The sequence below is a fragment of the Protopterus annectens genome, chromosome 7.part0 (assembly GCF_019279795.1).
Source record: "Protopterus annectens isolate FY-2018-M chromosome 7.part0, PAN1.0, whole genome shotgun sequence".
Lineage (NCBI taxonomy): Eukaryota > Metazoa > Chordata > Ceratodontiformes > Protopteridae > Protopterus > Protopterus annectens.
In genome coordinates, this window is record NC_056739.1 from 350,983,698 (window position 1) to 351,009,440 (window position 25,743).

The window sequence follows — 25,743 nt, forward strand, 5'->3', positions numbered from 1 at the left end:
CCAGTCCCCTTCCCCAGGCCTCCTGGTGGGGGTTTGAGCCCCAGAAGCAGCGGAGGGACCTAGAGAAGGCTCCAAGGTCAAGGGCAAAAGGCCCGTGAAAATCAACTTATTTCTCCTGTCGATAAGAACATGTTGATTAAAACCCACACATATCGAACATGAGGAATCCAGGTGGGCTGCCCACAAGCACATCATGCACACAGTGTTGGCATCAGATGGACGAATCTTATGCCCACACTCCGTACACTTTTTAAACAGCTGGCTTAGGAAGGGCAGCAATAGGTTAAGCACGCACACACACACACACACAGAAAAGAGAGAGAGAAACAGAGGTAGATTAGACAAAGGGTTAAGACACGAAAAGTGCACAAATGTGAACCAGACAAGAGTAGGACCAGGACAGACTGAATCAAGGAGAAAAAAAAACACCTACTTTGACTGAAAACTCTGAAAACTCATGGAGGAGCTCAGAAAAAAAATAAAGGTCCCATGCTGTTCGAATGACTGGCAAACAAACTCTGGGTGTCGAAGGGAGAGTGGGGCACTAAGGGTAGGGGAGGAGCTCTGATTTCAGCTCCAATGCTAGTGTATATGGCCGAGCTGGATCTGATCTCAGATCAGAGTCCCATAGGTTGAAGACCAAATGAAAACAACTTCTTCAGATTTGTTTATTTTACATTTGTTAGTTGGGACAGTCTGAGCAGTGCCCATTTTCAGCAAAGGCCCAGGGAGAAAATCTCCAAGATTAATAAACAATACCATAAGTTTGGAAGAATAAATTCACAATAAAAAGTTGATGCAGAATGATGATGATTAACAAATATCCATTAAGACAGAAGGAAGGTTTATGTAGACATTGTATAAATACTAAAACAGTCACAGAAATGACAGGTTATACGACAGAAGAAAACAAGAAAAAGGAAATTCTAGAAAAGTACAGTCATGTACACTTACCATAAATGTACATGTTCGAGTGCATTCGCTGTTGCAGTCATCACACTTGGGTTATCCTGCCAAGGGTAGCCCTCAGTCGGCCCGAATACCAGAGGCTTAGTATTTCAATGTCAGTTGCTGTCGCTCCAGGACTGACGTCAGGTCGTCAGTGGTATAAAATCAGGCAGCAGACGCCATTACATCAGTTTTTCTTGCCTCAAATGTCAGGAGCCCCCAAATAGGGAGCTAGGTTATGGTGGAAGAACATCACCAGTAGAAAGTAAATACCAAAAATCCCTGTAAGGCGTGAGGAAGAGAGAGAGACAAGGGGGATGCAGGGTGGGAAACCACACTCTAACATCTACATTTATGATAAGTGTACACAACTGTACTATGTTCTTCATGTTTCACTGTTGCAGTCATTACACATTTGGGTAGATTCCCAATGCTAATGATGGGAGGAGGAATTTAGATAGCATTAGGACCAGCTATAAGGCCCTGCAAGACTGCAGTGGCAAAGCCAGCTCTAGATTTAGAGAAAACTGGCTATGTTCTTCGTGTTTCATTGTTGCAGTCATCACACTTGGGTTGATTCCCAAAGCTGAAGAAAAGGGTGGAGGCAGTCAAGAAGAACTGGGGCTGGCTGGGATGCCCTTCAAGACTGTAGTTGCAAAGCCTGCCCTGGATTTGGAGAAGATAGGCAGGTGGTATGCTTGGTGAAGGGATGAACAGATTGCAGCCTCCAGGATATCCCTGGTAGGGACCCCTCTGAGAAAAGCTGCACAGGTGGGGGTTGTCCTGGTGGAATGCGCCCTGACCCCGTTAGGGGGCGGTTTCCTGTGGTATTTGTAGCAGAAATGGATACAGTGTGCTATCCCAGCTGCAGACTAATTGTTTGGATATGGCCTTGCCCTCTGACCCTGCTGCAAAGCTGACTAGCAATTGGTCAGTTTTCCTAAAAGATTTAGTCCTATCCAGGTAGAATCTGAGCTGTCTGTGCACATCTAGAGAATGCAGAATCCTTTACCCCTTATTTTGTGGGTTATGGAAAAAGGTTGGCAAATGAATAGATTGATTGAGAGCCACACTGGGCACCACTTTAGGCTTGAAAGTTGGGTTAGTCCTGAGGGAAACCCTGTCAGCATGACAAATGATGAAGGGCTCTACAGCCATGAGAGTTTGTAGCTCTGAGACTTCTAGTTGAAATGATGGCAAGGCTGTTTTCCAAGAGAGGAATTTTAACTCTGCTGAAGATGCAGGCTCAAAAGGGGGTAGTGTGAGCTTTTTCTACACAAAGTTAAGGTCCCAAGCTGGGGTAGGTGCTCTTCTCGGTGGCTTTAAATTGTTAGCCCCTCTTAGGAACTGTTTGAGAGTGTGAGAAAAGAGAGGTGGTTCTGTGCTGTAATGAGCAGAGATGGCAGAGGGATGAATTTTAATAGAAGAGATGGATAGGCCCCTGTGAAGTAGGTCTGCTAGGTAATCCAGGATGAGAGGTAGGGAGGGCTGTGCTGTTTCAGCTCCTTTAGCCTGGATCCAGGTGCAATACCTTTTCCACTTGTCAACATAGGATTTTCTAGTGCTAGGGCATCTGGCCTCATGTCTAACATCTAGGACTTGCTTGCTTAGGTTGGCAATTGAAGGAGAGGTCAGTGAATATATGCCAGGCTCAGGGTCTGCAATTGTGGATGCATGAATTCTCCATTCTGCTGGGTCAGGAGAGTTGGGATCCGAGGCAGGGGTGACAGACTGCGCAGCAGTACCAGTGCTGGTGTGGCCAGTCTGGGGCAATCAAGACTGCTCTTGGTTTTTCCTCCCTTATTTTGAAAAGTACCCTTGTAAGTAGGGGTAGAGGGGGAAATGCATAGATCGAGAGGTTTACCCATTGGAAGGAAAAGGCAGCCACTTTCCAGGCCTTGCTGTGAGGCTCCCTGGTGCAAAATTTGCTGAGATGGTGACGGTTTTGGGAGGCAAAGAGGTCCACCTTCAGGAAGCCCCATTTCTGGGTTACCAGGTTGAAGGTGCTGTGGTCTAGCTGCCACTCGTGTGGATCTAGAAGGCTTCTGCTTAAGTTGTCTGCCAGAGAGTTTTGGGAGCCTGGCAGGAATTGTGTTAGCAGGTGAGGTTGTATGGCTGAATCAGTGTGCCAAAGGGTCATGGCTAGTCTGCAGAGGGGGTAAGAGTGAGTTCCTCCCTGCTTGTTGATGTACCACATCACTGTGGTGTTGTCTGTTTTAATCAGTGGAGACCCCGGGAGAGTAGGGGTCTGAAAGCTGACAGAGTGTGCTGAAGAGATAGCATCTCTTTTTGGTTGATGTGCAGATGTATGTGATTTGGGCTCCAATAGACCTGGATGCACCTGCCGTCAAGGTGAGCACCCCAGGCATAATCTTGATGCGTCTATCGTTAGGGTCTGGGAGGCGTGGGGTTGTGAAAAGAGAACGCCCTTGTTGTGGTTGCATGCTGCTGCCCACCAAAGAAAATCTTTCCTTAGACAAGGTGGTATAGGTATGATAGTTTCCAGGTCCTGAGTGTGTTGACAAATGCTTTTTAGGTATCATTGAAGTTTCCTCATATGCAGACTGGCATATGGAATGAGTAGAATGCAAGACGCCATGAACCTTAGAGCTTGCAGGATTTTCCTTGCGGATAGCTGGGTTCTGGTGGCTAGTTGAGAGAAGTATCCTGTCAGATAGGCTTGTTTTTCTGGAGTAAGGAATGCCATCTGGGATGCTGTGTCCACGCTTGCTCCCAGGAATACAATTTTTTGAGTGGGGACTAGTTTGGATTTCTTTTTTACAGTATACCTCAGGGAGGTCAGTAGGTCATTTACAAAGGTCAGGTGCTATAACAGCTTTTCCTGCCTGCCTGAATCAGGCAGTCTAAGTAGGGATAAATGTGAATATGCCTTTGTCTGCAAAAAGCAATAGATGGAGCCAGACATTTTATGAAAACTCTGGGAGCAGTGCATAAGCCAAAGGGAAGCGCAGAGAAGTTAAAGTGCATAGATCCTGCCCTGAAACGGAGATATTTCCTGCAAGAATCCCTGACAGGGATGTGCAGATAGGCCTCTTTTAGGTCTAGGGTGGCAAACCAAGCATCCTTGGATAGCATAGGAAGAAGCTGCTGGAGGGTGAGCATTATGAATTTTGGTATCACCAGGAAGATGTTTAGAATTGATGGATCGAGGATTCGGCACCAGGTGTCCTCTTTTCTGGGTACCAGAAAAAGCCTGGAATTTCTATTCCTTGGCCTAAGTGGTCTGCAGGAACAGGCTGTATAGCCCTCATGGAGAGCAGGGAATGGACTTGGTTTTGGGCCTCTGCCCACTGGTTTGGAGGAAGATCTGGGAACCCTTTTGGGGTTGGCAATGTGTGGAAATAAAATCTGTATCCCTGGGACACTATGTTGAGGACCCATCGGTTGTTGATGGAGGCCCAGTTTTTTGCATAGGAGGAGAGTTTTTCTCCAAGGGCCACAAGCAGGTAGGCAGAGGTAAGGGGTGGAGTTGTAAAGTCATTGTGAGTTCTTTCCATAAGGATGTGGCTTAGCACTCCCTGTTTTTGAAGTTGAGGAACTCCATTCCCTGGAACTGCTGTCTGGGGGGGGGGGGGGGTCTGCTTCCCCTAGGTTTTGTCTGAACTGACCTTGAGGAAGCTGGAAAGGACCAGTGCTTGGAGAGGAAATGCCTACTGTACCTCGGAGGCTGGACCTGCAAGAAGTCTATCTTCATAGATTTAGCTTTTTCTTCCATCTTCAAGACCTCTTCTGCCTTGGTGCCAAACAAATTGTCTTTGTTCAATGGTGCGTCCTAAAGTTTTGATTTGACATGGTCTGGCAAGGTCTGTTCCTTAAGCCAAGCATGCCTTCTAAGTACAGAACCTGCGACTACTGCCCTGCAGGATGTTTCTAGGGTGGCAAGCACACTGCAAGGTGTTTTTAGTAACTTAGCTTACAGAATGCATAAGCTCATGTAATTCTTTATTTTCTGCACAAGTCAGAAAGGTAGACATTTTTTCTTTAAGGAGTTCCATTGCATGCTGCTGATATTTCAGCATGTGGAACTGACAATTTAGTGCTCCAATGGCAAGAGTTGCAGAGATGTATACTTTTTTACCCCATCTAAACCTTGGGAATCCCTGTTCGAGGTGGTGGGATTCTTAGCTGTGGTTGCTTTTATTCCTTTAGGTCCTTGGGATTTGACCTCTAGGTTAGCAGTAGGATTTTTGAAAAAAAATTTCTGTGAGTCAGGGACTCTAATACCTGTCAGGTTTCCTGGGAGCAGGTGGGAGGGTGTCAGGAGTTAAACTGGATTCCATAAAGACATCATCCACAACATCCAGGACAGGAGGAATGGCTAAAGGTCTGTGCTATGGTAAATCTAAGAACTCCCAGAGTCTCTTTTTGGACTGAGGATAGTCCTGACTTTCCCATTGGAAATGCTCCCTTAAAGTATGTAGGGTTTCATCAAATGAAAAATCCTCTGGAGGAGAGGCAGAAGGAATGGATTCCTCTGCATCTGAATCCTCATAAGCAGACAAGGGTTGCACGTCTTCATATTCAGAAACCTCAGTCATCGGACTTCTGGACAGATAAAACTGCTGGGGATACGTATTTCTTTTGGAAGGGGTAGGCTGGCTTCCCCTAATAAGCATAAGGTCTTCCGCCATTTTAAGTATTTGAGATTGAGGCATGGAAGCAGGTGCTTGAGCTTGGGGCTTTTTTTGGCGTAGTTCGTACCCTGGGCCTTAGAAACTCAGTAGTTTTAGAAGGAACTGAAGATGCGAAAGAAGTAGTCTGTGTCGAATATCGGTAGTGTGAAGAACTTACTCAGAAGCTGGTGCCTGCTCAGCAGCTCCAAACCCATCCAAGGTAATCCGCAGGATCCTTAGTCAAAGAGGAGTCTCGTGGCATACCGGACTCTGAACGGGTCTTGGTAGCGGCCTGTGAATCCACAGAAGTGGGCATCAGGGGCTGCAAAAGCACCTCACTGAGGACCGGCGAATTGGAGACTAGCTTAACGGAAGTGTCATCGGTAGTTTTGGACCTGTGCGGTCTTGTCTGTTTTTATCCTTACATTTTTTTTTTCCGGAAGATCGGTAGTCGGATGGCTTACCGAAGCCATTTCGGAATACGGAGATAGAGAGCGAACATATTTAGCTACAATAAGGGCCCAACGACATATAGTTCTGGCGCTGAACAAAGCACAAAACCAACAGCGAGGGACGTCGTGGTCTGGGCCTAAACAGGTGACGCAGTAATAATAGAAATCTCGGTGTGGTATTTGCTTTCCACAGGCAAGATCATTGTTAACTTTTTCTGACATCGGTTAGAGCAAGAAAAAAGGATCTCCAACGGGGTACTTGGCTTTAGAAGACTTCAACTTGGAAACAAAAACTCAGGTAGCGGCCGACAGGCACTCGTGCGAACTGCTTCAGGCTTCTCGGCAGGAAAGACTGATGTAATGGCGTCGGCCGTCTGATTTTATACCACTGATGTTCTGACGTCAGTCCTGGAGCGACAGCAACCAACACAGAAATACTAAGCTTCTGGTATTCGGGCTGACTGAGGGCTACCGCTGGCAGGATAACCCATGACTGCAACAGTGAAACACTAAGAACCATCTACTGTCATGGTGAACAGATGCAACACATGATGATTAGCTATTGTTAAACAACTGAGTTTGTCACACTGCAAAGCTTCCCTCTACACTACATGGTCCTGTGTCCAGATCACATCAAATTACTATGCAAGTTCTGACATACCTCAAAGTACTTGACAATTCTGAATTAAAAACAATGCCTGAAACAGTGGTAACTTTTAGTTATGTACTCACCATAACTTCAGATGTTTGGGATCCATCTCGCCTACATTCTGACTGATGGGTTCGGAGCCGATCCCTCGGCTCTGACTCGGCACGCTTATGCCAAAGAGCGAAGTCTCTTATTGGCTGAGCTTACTATATCCCAGGATGCACCACTACCAGTCCCCCAGATCTAGTTTGTCCGCATACATGCACACACGCACGCACTGCTTATATAACATCGCCAGATGAAACAAGATAAAAACAGTAGAACTCAAACCGTTCAATCTCTTCTGATCTCCAAGGCAGGGGGAAGGAGGGTGGGTATTAGGAATGTAGGCGAGATGGATCCCAAACATCTGAAGTTATGGTGAGTACATAACTAAAAGATGTTATGTGATCCTATCTCGCCTACATTCTGACTGATGGGACAGCGTCCCTAGCACCTGAATCCTGGGTGGCTCACTGGAAAACACTCCTGAGTACCGTGGAACCAAATGATGCTCGCCCTTTAGATGCCACATCCAATTTATAGTGGGAAATGAAAGTGTGCGGGTTGGACCAAGTAGCCGCAGCACAAATCTCAGAAATAGCGAGCTTGGAATGAAATGCAATAGAGGTAGCCATAGCTCTAGTAGAGTGAGCTTTGACGGATGTTGTAAGTTGCTTATTTGAAGAGGAATAAGCTTGAGTTATGCAATCTCTAATCCATTTGGCAATAGTAGCTTTAGTGATGGTTTTACCCAGTTTATTATCTGAAATGGACACAAACAATTGGTCTGTTTTTCGAATCTGTTGAGTCCTGTCTAGATAGAAGCGCAATTGCCTGTGAACATCCAACTTATGCAAGGTGTATTCCGCTTTGTTTGAAAATTTTGGAAAGAAAACTGGTAGCTCTAGAGATTGTTGGTGACAGAGATTAGAACAAACTTTTGGAACAAAAGATGGATTAGGCCTAAGTGATACTCTATCCTTGTGAAAAATCAAGTACGGTGGTTTGATAGATAGGGCTTAAAGTTCTGAAACTCTTCTTGCAGAGGTAATTGCAATTAAGAAGGCAGTTTTCCAAGACAGATATTTCAACTCACATGTAGCAGCCGGTTCAAAAGGGGAAGATGTTAAGGCACTAAGTACCAAATCAAGATCCCACGGAGGCGCAGGATGAACAACTGGGGGTCTTAAAAGCACAGCACCTTTCATGAAAGTTTTACATAATCTGCTACTCATCAAAGGTGGGTCTATGGATTCGTGAAATTTGGAGATAGCTGCTAGTTGGACCTTAATAGTAGAGACTGAAGATCCTTGATTAAACAAGGATGTTAAAAATTTCAAGACGTCTGGTATTGGGGCAGTAATAGGGTCTAAGCCTCTGAGTTGAGCCCAGATAGCAAACCACTTCCACTTACTGTGATACAATTTCTTAGTGGTGGGTTTGTGGGCTGAAGATAAAATGTGAATAACTTCAGGGTCCAAGGTGTGATTTCTGACTAAGGTCGGAAGTGGAGGAGCCAAGCTGCTAATTTCAAAGTGTGAAGGGACTGGTGCTGTTGTCCCGACTGATGAATCAGAAGGTCCGGAGTTAGATCCAAAACCAGGAACTGTCCAGAGCATATTTCTGTAGGTAGGGGAACCATACCTGACGAGGCCAGTATGGAGCAATTAGAATCATTGTGGACCCCAATTGGGAAGCTTTCTGGATGACTTTAGGAAGGAGTGGAACCGGAGGAAAGCGTAAAAGCAGTCCTGTTGGCCAAGGTTGGACTAGAGCATCCGTAGCTGCTTCCCTTGACGGGGTCAAGGAAAAGAACCTTTGCACTTCGTGTTTTGTGGTGTTGCAAACAGGTCGCAGCACGGAATCCCCATCTTTGAAAATCTGAGCTGCTACAGCTTCATTCAGGGACCACTCGTGAGGAGAAAGAATAGTCCTGCTCAGTCTGTCTGCCAATACATTGGATTTTCCTGGAATGTGGGTCGCTACCAGGAAGCGGTTTGTAGCCACTGCCCATTCCCACACCCTCATGGCCTCTCTGCAAAGGGGGTAAGATCTGGTCCCTCCTTGTTTGTTTAGATACCAGACCGCCGACATGTTGTCTGTGTGGATAGCGATAATGCCTTGAGGGAGAAAGTTGTGGAGGGCTTGTAGGGACAGAAGTACAGCCCTCATTTCCAACACATTGATATGGAGAAAGGTTTCGTTTGGAAGCCAAGAACCCTGAACTTACCTGCCCAGACAATGCCCCCCCCACCCCGTCTGGGAGGCATCCGTCGTCAAGGAGGCTACCGGAGGGGGCATAACAAAAGGTCTTCCCTGATTCAGATTGGATGGCAGAAGCCACCAGCGGAGGTCCCGTTCGCACGTTTCTGTAATCAGTATGTGATGATTGAGGGGGAGATCCTGAAAGGACCATTGTGTCGATAACAGCCACTGAAGAATTCTCATGTGCAATCTTGCCAGAGGAACTAGGAGAACCGTAGCAGACATTGAACCTAAAAGTTGCAGGACCAACCTGGCTGGGACTTTGGATCTTAGAAGCAGGGCTCGGACTTGACCTTGTAATGTTTGTATCCTTTCGGTAGGAAGGAAGATTCGCATCAATTTTGAGTCTATCTCTGCTCCTATGAATCTTATGCGCTGAGAAGGCAGCAAGACAGACTTTGACCAGTTGAATGCAATTCCCAGGGAAGCACCCAGGGAGGTGGTGGCTTGTAGGTTCTCTAGTAGTAGATGCCTGGTGGTGGCAGTCAGGAGCCAGTCATCCAGATAGGGAAACACTTGGAATCCGAGACTCCTCAGGTGAGCAGTCACTACTGCCAAACACTTGGTGAACACCCTGGGGCTGTGGTGAGACCAAAGGGCAGAGCACAAAATTGGAAATGACTGTCTCCCAGGCTGAAGCGCAGATACCTCCTGGACGCCTGATGTATCGGTACGTGATAATAGGCGTCCTTGAGATCTATGGAGCACATCCAAACATCTTTCTCCAACAATGGGAGAATGGATTGTAAGGTGACCATTCGGAATTTGGACTTCATGACGGACTGGTTTAGTTTGCTGAGATCCAATATGGGTCTCAGGTCCCCTGTCTTTTTTGGCACTAAAAAGAACCTTGAGTAGTTTCCGGATCCGATCTGGTCTGTGGGGACCGGTTGGATGACTCCTTTTTCCAGCAGCTTTGAAGCTTCTACGGCTGCAATTTCCCTTTGACTGGGTGGTGGGTCCGGGATTTTTTGGACGGTGGGGTGAGTGTGTGAAGGGAATGGTGTAACCTCCGGCAATAATCCGAAGCACTCATCTGTCCTGAGTAATAGACTCCCAGGCTTTTAGGTGCTTGGCAAAACGGCACCCGACTGGCTCCGGAGCAGCACAGCCGGGCAATCCCTCATGGAGTGTGGGAGGCTGAAGAGCCACGAAAGGACTCATGGTCTCCATTGTTGCGGGGCCTCTGCCGCCTCTGGGACGGCGTCTCCCAGAATAATTTCCCCGTCCTCTGCCTCTGGAAGGGGAATCTTCCTGTTGTTGGGGAAAGAATTTCTGTGATTTGCAGAACCACATCTTCCCTCCTCTTTTAGCCTTGGGATAAGGCCGAAGGGAGTGGAATAACGTGCTCCTACGGCAGATAAAGTCTTTCCCTCCTGCTCACAGCGGTAAGAGTGTCTTTTACCTTGGGTCCAAACAAAGAGGACCCATCAAAGGGAGCGTCGGCAAAGGAAGACTTGAAGGCCTCCGCGAAATGACACAAAGGGAGCCAGGCTTGTCTCCGTAGAGCCACGCCTGTGCCTGCCGCTCTGCCCGCCCCTTCGGCCGCATATGAAATGAGCCTCATGGACGAGTTAGAAATCGAGGTAAGGATAGCCAACTGAGAGCTAACCGACTGGGCTAGCTGCTCAGGTAGGTTACCTGAGAGGGAGTCTGAGAGCTCCTTGACCAGATCCCTCTGTAGTCTGGTGAAATGTGCCAAATAATTCAGGGACCTCAGAGTAAAGGCCGCTGAAGTCAGGGTGCGCTTCCCGTGCGGTCCATGCTCCTAGACTCCTTATTAGGAGGATGGACGGACGTTGAAGCCTCTGCCACGTCCTGCTGGGTAGCAGATGCCACCACCATGGCATCTACAGCCACGCCTTTCTGGAAGAACTCCTTCTCGTGTGGGGCAGACAAAAATTTGTTAGGGCGAGAAGGCACTGGTTCCACAGTATCTGGTTGTTCCCACGCCCTCCGACAAACCAAATCCAGGAGCTCGTCGAAGGGCGGAGACACCCAGGAGGCGGAGGGCTGAGCCCCGAAGGCCTTGAGAAACACTGACTCATCAACGGAGGGGGGTTTGGAATTCCAGCCGCCTCGTTGCTTAAGGATTTCTAGAATGTCTGCAAATGAGACATCATCCGAGGACGACTTTGGGACCCCTCCGCATCATCAAGATCAGTGTCCGATGTAAGAGACTCGTCGGGGGAGTCCACGTGCTTCCTCTTGCACGATCTCTTCCTTGGGGGCTCTTCCGAAGAACCCTCAGGAGGTGGGGAACCCCCAGTGGGGGTAACCTCAGGCCCCGGGGCTCCGCTGCCTAGAGACAGGGGAACTGCCAAAGACCCAGTCTCCATGCCCAGGGAAGGTGCTGGTAAAGCCGTAGAGATGGCCGAAGAAGACTTGGCCAAGGCACTCCTCATAGCTCTGAAAGCCGGACCCCCAGAATCCTGGGAGTGTCCGGTCCCCGGAGCCATGATAGCAGACGGAAGTCCCGCGGCCGAAGCACCGAGAGGGAGGCTCGGAACCGACAGCATAGGTCCCGAAACGTCACCCCCGGGTCCGGCCGAAGAAGTCCGTGTGCTAAACTCGGACCCGAAGGCCGGGGTTGGAGTAAGGGTCGGAGCCGACCCTGGGATCTCCACTGGCTCCATCAGCACCTGCTCCGACGGAGCCAAAACGGTCGGAGGAGGAATGGCAATGGAGTGGGCTATCGGCTCCGAAGCCAAATGGGTTGGAGCCGAAACAAATTTTTGAAAGACTGGGGACTGGAACAGTCTTTGGAGCACCCTGTCTATGTCCGAATCTGACATCCTCGATGACCTGGAGGAGACCGAACGGGTTCGAGTAGGTCTCTCCAACGGCTCCAAGGGACTAGGGGACCGGCTCCGAGGCGACTCGATAACTATCGGCGCCGAAGGAGAGCCCAAGCCAATTTCCATCGGTGCCGAAAAGGACTTCGGCGCCGAGGAGGAAGAGTCTGAGCGGACAACCTTCATCGGCTCCGAGATCAGTGGAGCCGATGAAGGTGACCCGCCTCTCGATGCCCCAGCCGTCGGCTCCGAACTCAGAGGAGTCGAGACTGGAGGCATCGAGGCAGACCGTTCCGCCCTCGGCTCCGAAGTCCGTGGAGCCGAAGGAGAAGCCTGCCTATGTCTTTTGGCGGTCGAGAGCGACGGACTGGTCGGAGCCAACGCCCTTTTCTTTTTAGCAGGAGAAGGAGAGGACGCTAATGCTTCTTCAAAAGAGGGTTTTATAAGGCCTTTCAAAATAAGTTTATTTTTCCTCTCTTGGAGGACCCTCGAGGAAAACGCGTGACACACGCTGCAGGACTCCTGCAAATGTTTAGCGCCCAAACAATAAACACAGAGAGAGTGGTCATCTGTGATTGACATTTTAAAGCTGCACTTAGTGCACTTCTTAAAGCCCGAAGGCCTAGGAGCCTGAGACATTATAGCAACAAATTCAGTAACACAGAAAAACACACTGTTTTGTTTTTTTTGTTTTTTTTTTATATAAATTGACTGTCACTACAATGATTAGCTCACGGTTGCCGATTAAGGTTGACAGTCCGACAACTACAGAAAAATAACTAAAGGGGATCCTAGAACCCCTAAGGATTTGAAATTAAATTTACTGACAGGGAAAGGCCCTTGAGTTCAAGGGGGGCCTCTAGTCAGAACAAACACAATCACACACAAATTTTTCACAAAAAAATACCCAATCACACACAAAAAGTACGGTATAGCCGTTAAAACAGCTTTTTGTTATAGAAATAGAAAATTCCTGACAGAAAAAGTTAGTGAAAAACACTACTTAGCTCAGCCAGCTCGAGACCACGTCTTTGCTAGTTAGCGGCAAACGAGATCTGGGGGACTGGTAGTGGTGCATCCTGGGATATAGTAAGCTCAGCCAATAAGAGACTTCGCTCTTTGGCATAAGCGTGCCGAGTCGGAGCTGAGGGATCGGCTCCGAACCCATCAGTCAGAATGTAGGCGAGATAGGATCACATAACATCATAGGATTTAAGAATCAGTGAGGAAAAAGGTAACACTTTACTGTCAAAAGTAATGGGAAAGCTAATTTACAACATATGACTACATAACTGCAATGAAGGGCAAGAGATAAACAGCTACCAATGTCACAACAGCTGAGAGATGAGCACTATTAAAATAACATACCTGTATGTTAGTTCATACCAAACCTTTTGAAAGCACTCCCTGCAAAATAAGGGAATGTTACATACCTGGCTGAGCAACTGGCCATGGAAGATTGTGTTTACCACTTTCAAAACCTGCTTGGTGAGCTTCCGTTGAGGGAATGGTATAAGAATCCGCCTTTTAGTTCCTTCAGACTCTAGCTCCTGTTGTACTTTGTCAAGCAGCTCACACAAAAATTCCTGAGCATCTTGCTGGTCATATCCGCGAAAGGCTGGGATTAAACTCCATACAGAGTGCAGCATGGCAAAAGGGGAAACGAGTGCCCACTTGCCTGACCACATCACTCGAAAAAGTGTGTGCAGTTCATGGCAGAGGGAGATGTGCTTTGAACTAGGCTCCTTTGGCTGTACGAGTTCTAAACTTTTGTTGATAAAAGACCCACCATTTAAGCTAGATGGCATGTTGTGCTTGCCATATGAACCCAACCTGTCTTTTCCAGATGCATTACCAGTGGATCCATTAGTTAGTTTGTCAGGAATAATGGACTTTCCATTTGCTGTTTTAGCCAGAAGTTCTTCAGTTTCACAAAGGTCAAGTGTCAAAAAACATTCTCTAAATTTTTGCAGGTGACTTAGCACCTGAAGGATTGAGTTCATGTAACATGTGTTACCTAAATTTCTTAAACCAGTCACACCAGGGGTCACAGTACGTCTCCTCTGGACTGAATAAAACTGTTTCAATTTGCTGCTTGGCGTTTGCTTTGAGGTAGGGGTACTTGACAGCACCTTCTTTTCAGGTATCTCCCTAAACTTCCTTGGTATAAAACTTTCTCTACGAGTATGGGTTAATAACCTGGCACTTTTTCTAGGAGGAGTGCTTGCCAGTTCCTCCAAAAACCGGCGTTTCACTTCCAGTCTCCTCTGCCTAGCTTCTTCCTTTTTGCGTTCTAATTCTTCCTGCTTTCTTCTCTCCTCTAGTTTTAACTTTCCTATTGAACTCTTACTAAACCATGTCCTTAAAGCTTTTGCAAGTATAGCTTGGCGTCTGTACAGCAGAGCTGTGATCATTTGTGATTGCCCGCACCCATTCCGCCAGGTACTGCACAGCTCCTCCCCCAAAGCCATAGACCTCAATGTTCTACTACTCCTAGATGAGGAGCCCTGCTTTTGGCTTCTAACTGCAGTCAGAGTGCTCTTCAGCAGTTTCAAATCCCCCTCGGGATTATCATTTAAAACATAGTCATCACAGAGATAACAGAACACATAAAGTTCATTGACCTCCATGGCTAATGGATGCTTTGTTTCTTGAAAGTGTTTCAGTGCATGTTCTTCAATATACCGTCCACAGGCCACATGGGAGCATTTGAGACAAGCCCAAACAGATTCTGTAGTGTTACAATCCAAGCAATGCCACTTTTGTGGATTAAGAATAGAATGATCCTGGGCGAGTCGTAGCCGCCCCACATGTTTACATCTATCCATGTCTCACAGCAATCTCTAAATGGGTTACGGTCATAGTATCCTTCGTTTGTACTGCTGTAACCTGCAAGAATGAAAGGGAAAACAGAGATCAATTTTTTTTGGAGTCTTAACTTTGCTTTACCTTTACAAGCTGAACAAATCTACTTTTATAGAACATACCGATCCACGGTCTAAATGAAAAGGAGCACTTTTTTAACCACTATTTTAGCATGTACAAACATTACATAATCAGTAAAAGAAAAAAAATGAAAAAAGATACCCTCACCACTCCAACCCCATAACCACAAGGTACTCATACAAATACAGGAAGGAAGCATAAAAAGTACAAGTGTTAGTCCTCTCCCAGCTGCACTCCCTGAATCACCACTATAACGTAACACAATGCAGTCTAATCCACCTACAGCCAAGTAACAGACGTAATCTCTTACCCTACGATTGTATCATTTAGCCAACTACTGGGTAGGTTTCACAGTGAGGAAATGAAAACAATACAATTTCAGATATGAATTCTGCAGACTCAACAAAACACTTCTGCCATTTAAATCAACCATTTCAGAAACAGCTACGATAATTTAAACTTCAACTTGACCAAGAACCTATGGCCAAGGAGACATCTTGTGACAAACTATGACAATCGATCATTCTGCAACAAACTAGTTGTCACAGGTCTGCGTCTCAATTTATAGGTCTTCATACATGTAGTGGTATTATTAAACAATTATAACATTTTAATAATGAGATATGTTACCTGTATAATGTGTCATCAGTGCTGGCTAATGAGACTGCTGTTGTCAAATGCATAATGAAAAGCAGCCAAGCCAGTATAGCTAAAAGTACTTTTTCCTTAAATGCACGATTAAACTATTTGTAACTTATGTACCTGGGTTATCTGTGCTATTAGACTGCATATTCACTACTGGCTGTGTATGCATATATATTTGTCTGTTCGTGTATGTGGGGTGATAAAAAAAATGCCCCTGTTTCAATAAATGCACTTAAGCAGAACATAAGTGTACAAATGCTTCAAGCTAGTTTTAAAAATGATGGCCCAATATATTACAAGTTAATGGGTCTGGGTCATGCCATATTCATCATCTTGTACTTCCTTAAGACCACAGTGGCTCCACCCTCATGGTCTAACTATATCAATTGTGGGTAAAATCATGGACAACATATACTCTCAAGCACATACTACTGTTTAATTATGCAATGGAGTATGACTACATTACATATAAACATTTTTAGACATCAACATCAGACAAGTTCCTGCATCCCTATGCATCTCCCCCCATCCACTGCAATCCATTTTTTTTCTTTTTGAGCCCTTCTACAAATCTTACATTTACTAAAAATTTGACTCTACTAAGACTGATCAGTCCAAATCTGTAAATGAGCAAATCCTGCAAAGTCATTGATTCATGGATGGAAAGCTTCTCTCATTTTCAAAAAGAATAGCAAAGATAGATAACCTACCTCATCTTTACTACCATATATCCATTATAGCATTCCTGTGTTGGTAAGACTTTCAGTGGAAGCAAGAGGTACAAGGAGGAATGCTCTCAAACTGTGACACTCCCAAAAACAAATGGCTTAAAAGTATGTTTAACTACTATACACCCTCAGTTTTTAAATGTGGTAATTTAACTGATGTCAAGTTTCACCAGACTCTGCAAAAACTCTTGCAAAATGTTTTAAAAACTAAAATAAAAGGAAGAGCTAATAAAAACATTTAGCAAAATCCCATTACCCACTTTAACAGTTTTAAGAACTACTTGAATAAAGCATACACTTTTGACTTGCCTACAAACAAAATCCTGGCTAGACTTTTCTGTATTTCTGTTGACAACAAACTTCCCAGCTCTCCTTGTAGTGATCTGCAAAAGTAAACAACTGCATTATATACAAGACAGCAAGGTCACATATGAGGAAGCAGTAGTAGTACACAAGTCTAAGACAGTACTCCTCTCTCACACAATAGCCTCCAGGAAGGAAAGGCAGAAGAATTACAAAATGTTATGCATAAAATACAGCTGTGTGAGGCAGTCGCCAAAAAGTACAGTTGTACAAGCACATTCACCAAAGAGAAGACTGTTGAAAGGTAGGCTTACTAAAGCGGCGCAGTTCCTTATCTACAAAATTAGCTACAGGCAAATATGTGCACTTCCAGTCCAAATTTGCACATGCCCACAGAGTGGAGCTGAACTTCTCCCTAGCCTAGGACATCAGCCTGCCACATGACAAACACGGAGCACAACACACTTCTAGCTCTCCTGTTGAAAAACTAACCATGCTTTAGCTTGGGGCAGATAATGCACCCAGTTTGTAAAGCCCTCAATGACTTAAGTAATTTGCTACTATAATACCCTGGGATATGAGTGGTGGTGCATCTGAGGTCTCATGGAGGTGGGCCAAAGATTGAAGTACTGACACCACAAGAACACTTTTCCCCATCTTCTTCCCACGTCCATGTCCTTTGGCCGAGAATCATTGCTGTGCACCATGTATGGTCAGGGTCTATGCGCACTCTGGAACAATAAAGGGAATCTCTCAGCTGCTCAGACTCTGTAGAGACCACCAGTTCAATTCCAGCCTGCTTATGGGGAACAGAAAGCAGACTGTCTAATGGCTGACTGTTGCTAATACAGGATTTTGAGGTACTTCCATCATCCTAAGTACCATCAAGTTGAATGCTGACGTAGCTTAGAGCTTTCAGAAACATCTGGACTGACAGGTGACCTCTGGACCAGGTATGAAATGAATTACAAAGCTGAACAGTGCTACTATTTGGTAGGAACAATGTTGTTTTATCACATATCTGTTAATGTCCTCATGATTTTATTCTTCCATGGAAGAAGACTCTAGGTTCAGAGGAAAATAAAAACAGGCTGGTCAGGCAGTGTATGGGTACCTCACAGCCCTCTAAATGTCTCAGTGACACTCAAGGTTTACCACCTAAATGTAATGCAATTTTCTCAATGACAACTTGAATTAAACATCTGCCAAGGATTAATAAAAGTCCAAATGTGTACAAATGTACTATTATAGCAGATGTTTGAACAGATCACTTTCAGCACTCCTCCTTATCAAGGCACAAAACATCAGGATGCCCTATGCATTAAAGCCAACATGTGTGTGCACCTCTTTAAAGCTTACTTACCAGGGAATACAGCAAGGTACCCACCCCTGTCTAAAACCAATAAAGGTCCAAAGAATTCTAACCAAGTAATACATCAGTCAATTTAATGGACCAGTTTCTTAGAGAAAGAGCCCCCCCCCCCCCCAAAGTCAATCTAGACCTGAGAGGAGGGAAGGGGTATCTGCACAAGGATAAAGTACCCACTGTAGCTCAGGATGCACATAAAAAAATGTAAGGTGGGATGGTGTGAGGGAGCCAGTACAACAATAATGATCGACTGAAACATCTACTATGTTAAGTTCTTACACAACTGCATCATGTGCTTCTTAAAGATCACCGTTGTAGTAGTTTATTAATGGGAAAATTCCCAATGCCCAAAAATTGAGAATGGAGGATGGATTGGTTGAGTTAGTATACTAACGACCCTGCAATAGCAAATGCTGTCTGTCATGGAAGCAATGTTTACTCTATAGTATACATAGAATGTGTCAAGTCAATTAAGCTTTCATGCAACCATAGTATTCACTACATATGTACAAATAGAATTTTGTCCTTTACTCTGGATGTCATGTAGCACATCTACTGTGTACACCACGGGCTGAGACTGAAATGGGTCTAATGGGATCAGTGTTATAACCTGATTAACAAATTTAAACAATCAAACCTTCAAATTCTAAATGCAAAAAAAAGTTATGTACTCGCCATAATGTTTCATTTGTGTTGCTCATCTTGCCTTCATTCTGTACTGGTTGGGTTCTGAACCGATAATCGGTTCCGACTCAGCCTATACAAAAGCTCAAGGACTTCCGCTCGCTCGTGGCTGTAGCCCTGTCCCATCATGCTTAGGGAAGAATACCCAGATCTTGTTTCCAGATATTACACCCAATGTCAAAAAATAATTACATATGTAACAGACCAATGAAGAGAGAGTCAGAAAACATCATATTCCAATCACAACCGCTCGGTCCACCAGGAGCGAAAAGGTGGGGGATAGAGGGTGTGACGCAAGAATGAAAGCGAAATGGACAATGAACACGGAACGTTATGGTGAGTACATACCTTCTTTATGTGATGTTGTCCTCTCTCACTTTCATTCTGTACTGGTTGGGACAGCAGCCCTAGCACTATCTTTCTTGGGTGGCTCACGGGAGAATATTCTTCAGAACAGTGGACCCAAAGGAGGCCCTGTTCCTGGAGGCCAAATCCACTTTGTAATGAATGATAAAGGTATGAGGCTTCACACCCATGTTGCTGCAGCATAAATAGTATCCATAGGTAGCCTCGCCTGAAAGGTAGATGAGGTTGCTAGAACCCTTTTAGAATGACCTTTTAACTTTCTGGGAAGTTTTCTGTTTTGAGATTTGTATGTAAAGGTAATACAATCTGGAAGCCATTTTGAAAGTGTGACTTTTGATATGGGAGCACCCTTTTTTTGTCTGAAAATGATGCAAATAGCTGGTCCGATTTTCTGTAGTCCTTTGTTCTATTTAGGTGGAAACATAATTGCCTATGCACATCTAGTTGGTGTAGCTTATACTCTGCCCTGTTGCCATAGTTGGGGGGGGGGGGGGGCTAACAAGTCTACGGATTGATTCAAGTTAGATTCTGAGCACACATTGGATAGGAAGGACGAGTTTGTTTGTAGAAATACTCTATCCTTGTGAAAAAGCATGTAGGGGGGGGCCTTATTGATGATGCTTGTAGTTCCGATACCCTTCTAGCAGAGGTAATAGCTACCAAAAAGGTAGTCTTCCACGTTAAAAACTTTAGGTCACAGGATGATGCAGGTTCAAAGGAGGGAATAATCAAACTGGATAAGAAAGTTTAGGTTGTATGGTGCTGGAGGGTCTTTGATGGGAGGCCTGAGTAAAACAGTACTCCTCAGGAAAGCTTTGCAAAGTCTGAGACACATTTTTAGTCCCAGTTCTCCTACATGGTAGTTGGATACAGCTGCTAATTAAATTCGAATGGTAGCCACAGCTGTGCTCTCATTAAAAAGCTTTGCCAAGAACTCTAATATAGACGGTAAAGGGGCAGTGAAAGGGTCAATGTAATTATTGCAGGCCCAATGGGAAAATCTCTTCCATTTGCTTGTGTACAATTTCCTGGTTGAAGCCTTATGAGATGAAATCAGAATATGTTTCACCGAAGGGGAAACATCAGGAAGCCAGGCTATGCGTGGAATTAGAGCAGCCAAGCAGTCACCTTGAGGGATTGAACTGATGGGTGGAGCCTCCCTGACGAATGAGTCAGGAGGTCTGGAAATGGGTGCAGAATCAACGGCTTCTCCTGAAGATGGGGCCAAAGGAAGGGGAACCATATCTGACTAGGTCAGTACACGGCAACTAGCATCAAACTCCTTCCCAACGAGCTGGCTTTCTGAAGGACTTTGGAAATCAATGGAAAGGGGGGGGAGCATAGAGGAGACCCAAGGGCCAATCGTGTACAAGTGCATCCCTTGGTGACTCCCCCGGAGGGGGGGGGGGGTCAGGGCAAAGTAGCTGTTGCACTTGCCATTCATAATGTGGCAAAGAGATCACAGCAAGGCTGGCCCCACTTGTGGAAAACATTTTCCGTTACTTCCTGTTTTAGAGACCACTCATGAGGCATCAGAATTGCTCTGCTGAGTTTGTCCGCTATCACACTGATTTCCCTGGGAAATACATTGCTGTCAGAAAACATTGGGAAGAGAATGCCCACTGCCATACTCTCTGGGCCTCTCCTCAGATGGAGTAAGACTTGGTTCCTCCTTGTTTATGTACCACACAACTGACATGTTGTCTGTCTGTACTGCAATCGTTCCTAGTGGAAGAGACTCTTGGAATGCTTGCAATGCTAGAAGCACTGCTCTCATCTCTAGGTCATTGATATACAAGTGGGTCACATGATCCTACCAAGTGCCCTGCACCGTCTTGCCCAGATAATGCTCCCCCACCCTATCTGGGAAGTGTCCGTGGTCATTGTGGCTAACAATTGTGAAATAACGGTCGGCCTAGGGTCACTTAAGTGGAATGAAGCCACCAACGAAGGTCTTTCTTGCAAGATTCTATAATAATAATTTGGTGACACATGGGTAGCTCTTGCATGGACCACCAAGTGAACAGCAGCCACTGCAAAATTCTTATGTGCAGGCACGCCAGTGGTATCAAGGTAATTGCTGCTGCCATTGTACCCAAAACTTTCAAGTCAGTTCTTGCTTGCACTTTTTTCTTTGAAAGTAGATTGTGGACTTGATGTCATAGGATAAACTCTTCCGGGAGAAATCTTGGCCAACATTTGCTTTGCATCTAGGTGTGCTTCTATAAAAACAATAAGCTGAGATGGCAACAAGGCAGACTTTTTGTAATTTATTGTGATCCCTAGGAAACAGCAAAGCTGTATTATGGTGGTGTCTCTCGTTTTTGTTTGTAGTTGCTTGGTGGTGGCAGTTAGGAGCCAGTCTAGGTATGGAATCACTCTGAATCCTAGGCGCCTCAAGTGAGCAGTGACTACTGCCATGCATTTGAACACTCTGGGGGCTGTAGTGACACCAAAGGGCAGAGCTCGAAACTGGTAGTGACTGGCTCCCAGCCAAAAGCGCAAATGATTTCTGGATCACCTGTCCATCTTGATGTGGTAGTACGCATCCTGGAGGTTTATCGAGCACATCCAATCATCTTGTCCCAAGAAGGGAAGTATTGACTGCAGTGTCACCATCCAGAATGGACTTCTTCATGGACTTCAGATTGCCGAGATCCAAAATGGGTCTCCAGTCCCCTGTTGTTTTTGGAACTAAAAAACCTTGAATATTCAAGTTCCGGATCCAATTTGGTCTGCAGGGACAGTTTGGATGCCTTTTGTCTAGCAACTTTTGTATTTCTATAATTTTATCCACAGCGCAGTCCGTTCGACTCAGCACACAATAAAATGCCAATAGCAGCAGCAAATCAACCCAATGCAAGGTTGAAACAGTTAGCAACAGCAATTACGATCAAACACAAGTTAAAATAAAAAACAGCAACAGTTAAGCATTTTCACCTAACAAATGTCAGGCTTCATCAGAACAAGTTAGTAATGTTTGAAATGCTCTTTAAATATAACCAGCAATTTCAAAATACCCAATGAAAAAGCAGCTTCAGACATTAGTTCCCCCAATTAAAAAAAAACTTTACACAATTTCAATACATATAACTGAATATAATGTATAATGTTATTAAAATCATGTTAACCACATATAAAAATATCCTAATTCATCATTATTATGGTATTTCCACATTGAATGAGTTACTTTGTAACCTTTATATTAGTTAATCTAAATTTGTCAATGCTCTTATAACTTTGCTGACCTCAGTTTAAGAGCACTGCTAATACTAATATAGTCATTCAACCCCGGGGGTTTTCCTGCCTCTTACTTGATTTGCCAGAACAATTCCCTGTATTCAAGTCTGGTCTCCCAATTACCCCCACGGGCACCAGATGTTACATGTTCAATGACCATAAAAGTACAGTTGTGTACCTACCATAAATGTAGATGTTAGAGTGTATCCACTGTTGCAGTCATTACAATTGGGTCATCCTGCTGGCAGGCTACCCGCAGTCGGCCCGAGTTCCAAAGTCTAGGTCCGGCGGTTGCTGTCACCTCCTCCCTGACGTCAGTGCGCCAGGGGTATAAAAGATGCAGCCGACGCCATTTTCTTCAGTTTTTCTTGCCCCAGATGTCAGGTGCCCCTAAAATGGTAGGCTAAAATATGCCAATAAGCATGCACACACAAAAAAAAACAACTTTTCCTTCATCTACAAGCAAAAACACCACATAGGTTGTATAGAATAGAGAAGTACAGATAAGTCCCAGCAAGGGAAAAAAGGGGGATGGTGGAAGGGTAACCTGAACTACAACAGTGAATACACTCGAACATCTACATTTATGGTAGGTACACAACTGTACTATGTTCATCGTGTTTCACTGTTGGTCATTACAATTGGGTTGAATCCCAAAGCTAAGGTTGGGAAGGCTGGTGCTAAATAGGATTAGGAGAGGCTATCAGGCCCTGCAGAAATGCAGTGGCAAAGCCTGCCCTGGATTTAGAGTAGAGAGGTAAGTGATAGTGCTTTGTAAAAGTATGCAATGAACTCCAAGTTGCAGCCTCTAAGATGTCTTTGGTAGGTACTCCTCTGAGGAAGGCTGCTGAAGTGGCTGCTGCTCTGGTTGAATGAGGCCTAATGCCCTTAGGCACTGATTTGCCATGCTGTATGAATGCATGAATAGCAGAAATGAATGCAGTGACCTATGCACTTTGAAATAGTCTGCTTTGAGATAGGCTTTCCTTGTGATTCTGCAGCATATGCCACTAGAAGTTGTTCAGTCTTTCTGAAACTCTGGTTCTAAGTAGAAACGTAGCTGCCTGTGAATGTCCAAAGAATGCAGAAGTCTCTCACCCTTATTCTGTGGGTTTGGGTAAAAGGTAGGCAAATGAATTGTTTGGCACTGGACACTACCTTAGGCATAAATGTATGGTTTGTCCTCAGAGAAACCCTGTCAGGATGGAAAATGATAAGGTTCCACAGCCATGAGTGCCTGTAACTCTGAGACTCGTCTAGCTTAGGTTATTGCTAGGAGCAGAGCCGTTTTCCAGGATAATAATTTTATATCAGCTGCAGAGGCTGGCTCAAACGGAGGCAGTGTGAGTTTTTCCAAGACATAGTTGAGGTCCCATGCAGGTATTGGTGCTCTCCTTGGGGGTCTTATGTTTTTGGCCCCTCTGAGGTACTGCCTTAGTAATGGATGAGAAAAAATAGGTGGTTCTGTATTGTAATGAGCTGAAATGGCAGAGGCATGAATCTTAACTGATGAAAAGGAAAGGCCTTTATCCAGCATCTCAGTTAAGTATTGCAAAATCTGAAGAATATTTGGTACAATCGTGTCAATACCTTGTGCCTGGTTCCAAGCACAGAATCTCTTCCACTTTTCTGCATAAGACTTTCTGGTGCTAAGCCTCCTGGCCTCCAAAATAACATCCATCACTGCTTTAGAGAGAGGTGCGTCTTGAATGGCTACATTATCCGCCATGCTGTCAGGTTTAAGGTCCTGAGTTGGCTGTGCAGTATCTGACTGTCTTGTTGGGTCAATAAGTGAGGAATTTGAGGTAATGTCCAAGCTGGGCATTGAGACAAGCTCTTTAGGATTGGGTACCAGTGCTGGCGGGGCCAGTCTGGGGCAATCAGCATCATTTTTGGCTTCTCTTGTCTGACCTTGAGGAGTACCTTGGGGAGGAGAGGCACAGGAGGAAAGGCATATACTGTTAAGTTTTTCCAGCTGAAAGATAGAGCATCCACTTTCCATGCTAGCTTGTGATAAGTCCTTGTGCAGAATCTCTGTAGTTGGCAGTTGTGAGGGGAGGCAAATAGGTCTATGTGGGGCATCCCCAGTTCCTTATACTGAAGACTTGTGGATCCAATTTCCACTCGTGGGGATCCATTAAGTTTCTGCTTAGTTCGTCTGCCAGAGTATTTATCCTTCCTGGCAGGTACTGTGCTTGCAGATGTACTTGGTAAGTCGATGCTGTGTCCCACATGTTCATGGCTAGTCTGCAGATGGGGTAGGAATGTGTGCCCCCATGCTTGTTTATGTACCACATGACAGTAGTATTGTCAGTCTTTATCAGTAGTTGTCCTGGATGAAGTATATCCTAGAAGGCTGTCAGGGCATTTTGAACAGCTAGCATCTCTTTTTGATTGATATGTAGATGCATTTGACTTGCGGACCATGTGCCCTGAATACATCTCCCTGCCATGTGGGCCCACCAGGCATAATCTGATGCATCTGTTATCAATGTCTGCCTGGCTCTGGGTAAGGTGAATGCCTGTCCCGTGTTGTGGTGACAGGCTTTTGCCCACCATCGAAAATAGAAGTTATGTTCTTACCATAACGTTCCATGTTAGTTGTCTTCTTCTCGCCTTCTTCTTGCTGGAGGGGTTCCACTCTGAGTTGGTTCCACCGCTCGAGGCTCCCTATATCCCACAATGCTGAGTTACCTCAGATCTCGTTTGTAAGCTAACCCCAGCTTATAACAGAAACAGTATAACTGTAAAAACAGAATCCACCTCTAACAACAGGAAGAAGAAGGGTGACCTACATCCTGAAACAAGAAATATGCATAATAGCATATAGCTAAGAAAGAGGTGGTAGAAAGAGAGGTCACGATCACAACTCCTCTAGGTCTGTCCAGGCCAGGGGAAGGAGGGTGGGATGCAGAAGAAGGAGAAGAAGACAACTAACATGGAGCGTTATGGTTGTCTATCTCGCCTTCATTCTTGCTGGATGGGACGTCCCTAGCACCTTGTCCCGGGTGGCCTAACGGAACAGACTCCTGAGAACAGTGGAACCAAAATTAGCTCTATGCCTAGAAGCTAAATCCAACTTATAATGGGAAATGAAAGTGTGAGGAGTAGCCCAAGTAGCCGCTGCACAAATGGTGTCAATAGGCAGTCTGTCTTGGAAGGCTAGAGAAGTAGCCAAAGCTCTGGTGGAATGTGCTTTAGGCTTATTAGGCAGTTTTGGTGTCTAATCTCATAAACAAGGGTAATCAGAGATGTTAGCCATCTGGATAAAGATACCTTTGAAACTGGAAGTTCCTTTCTGCTTTAGACATAGGAGACAAACAGTTGATCAGATTTTCTGAATTGTTTCGTCCTGTCCAAGTAGTACCTTAATTGACGATGAACATCCAGACAGTGTAATTTTTGTTCAGACCTATTTGAATACTCGGGAAAAGACAGGGAGGTCAATGCACTGGTTTAGATTTGATGTTGAAACCACCTTAGGCAAAAGTTAGTTCGTATGAAACTCTGTCCTTATGGAACACAAGGTAAGGAGAACGACAACTGAGTGCTTGAAGTTCTGAAATTCTTCTAGCTGATGTGATAGCCACCAGAAAGAGAGTTTTCCATGATAATAACTTTAAGGAACATGAAGCTGCAGGTTCGAAGGGGAAAGAATCAAAGAAGCAAGAACTAAA

At 45.2% G+C, this 25,743-nt stretch overlaps 1 protein-coding gene across 1 annotated transcript in view; it reads right to left on the minus strand.

Moving 5' to 3' along the window:
- USP49 (ubiquitin specific peptidase 49) overlaps positions 1–25,743 on the minus strand; it is a 766,281-nt gene that overhangs the window by 617,557 nt on the left and 122,981 nt on the right. The window contains exon 2 of the mRNA XM_044076920.1: positions 13,219–14,674. Coding sequence (XP_043932855.1) covers positions 13,219–14,613 — 1,395 coding nt within the window. The 5' untranslated portion in view covers positions 14,614–14,674. The remainder of the gene's footprint in view (positions 1–13,218; positions 14,675–25,743) is intronic.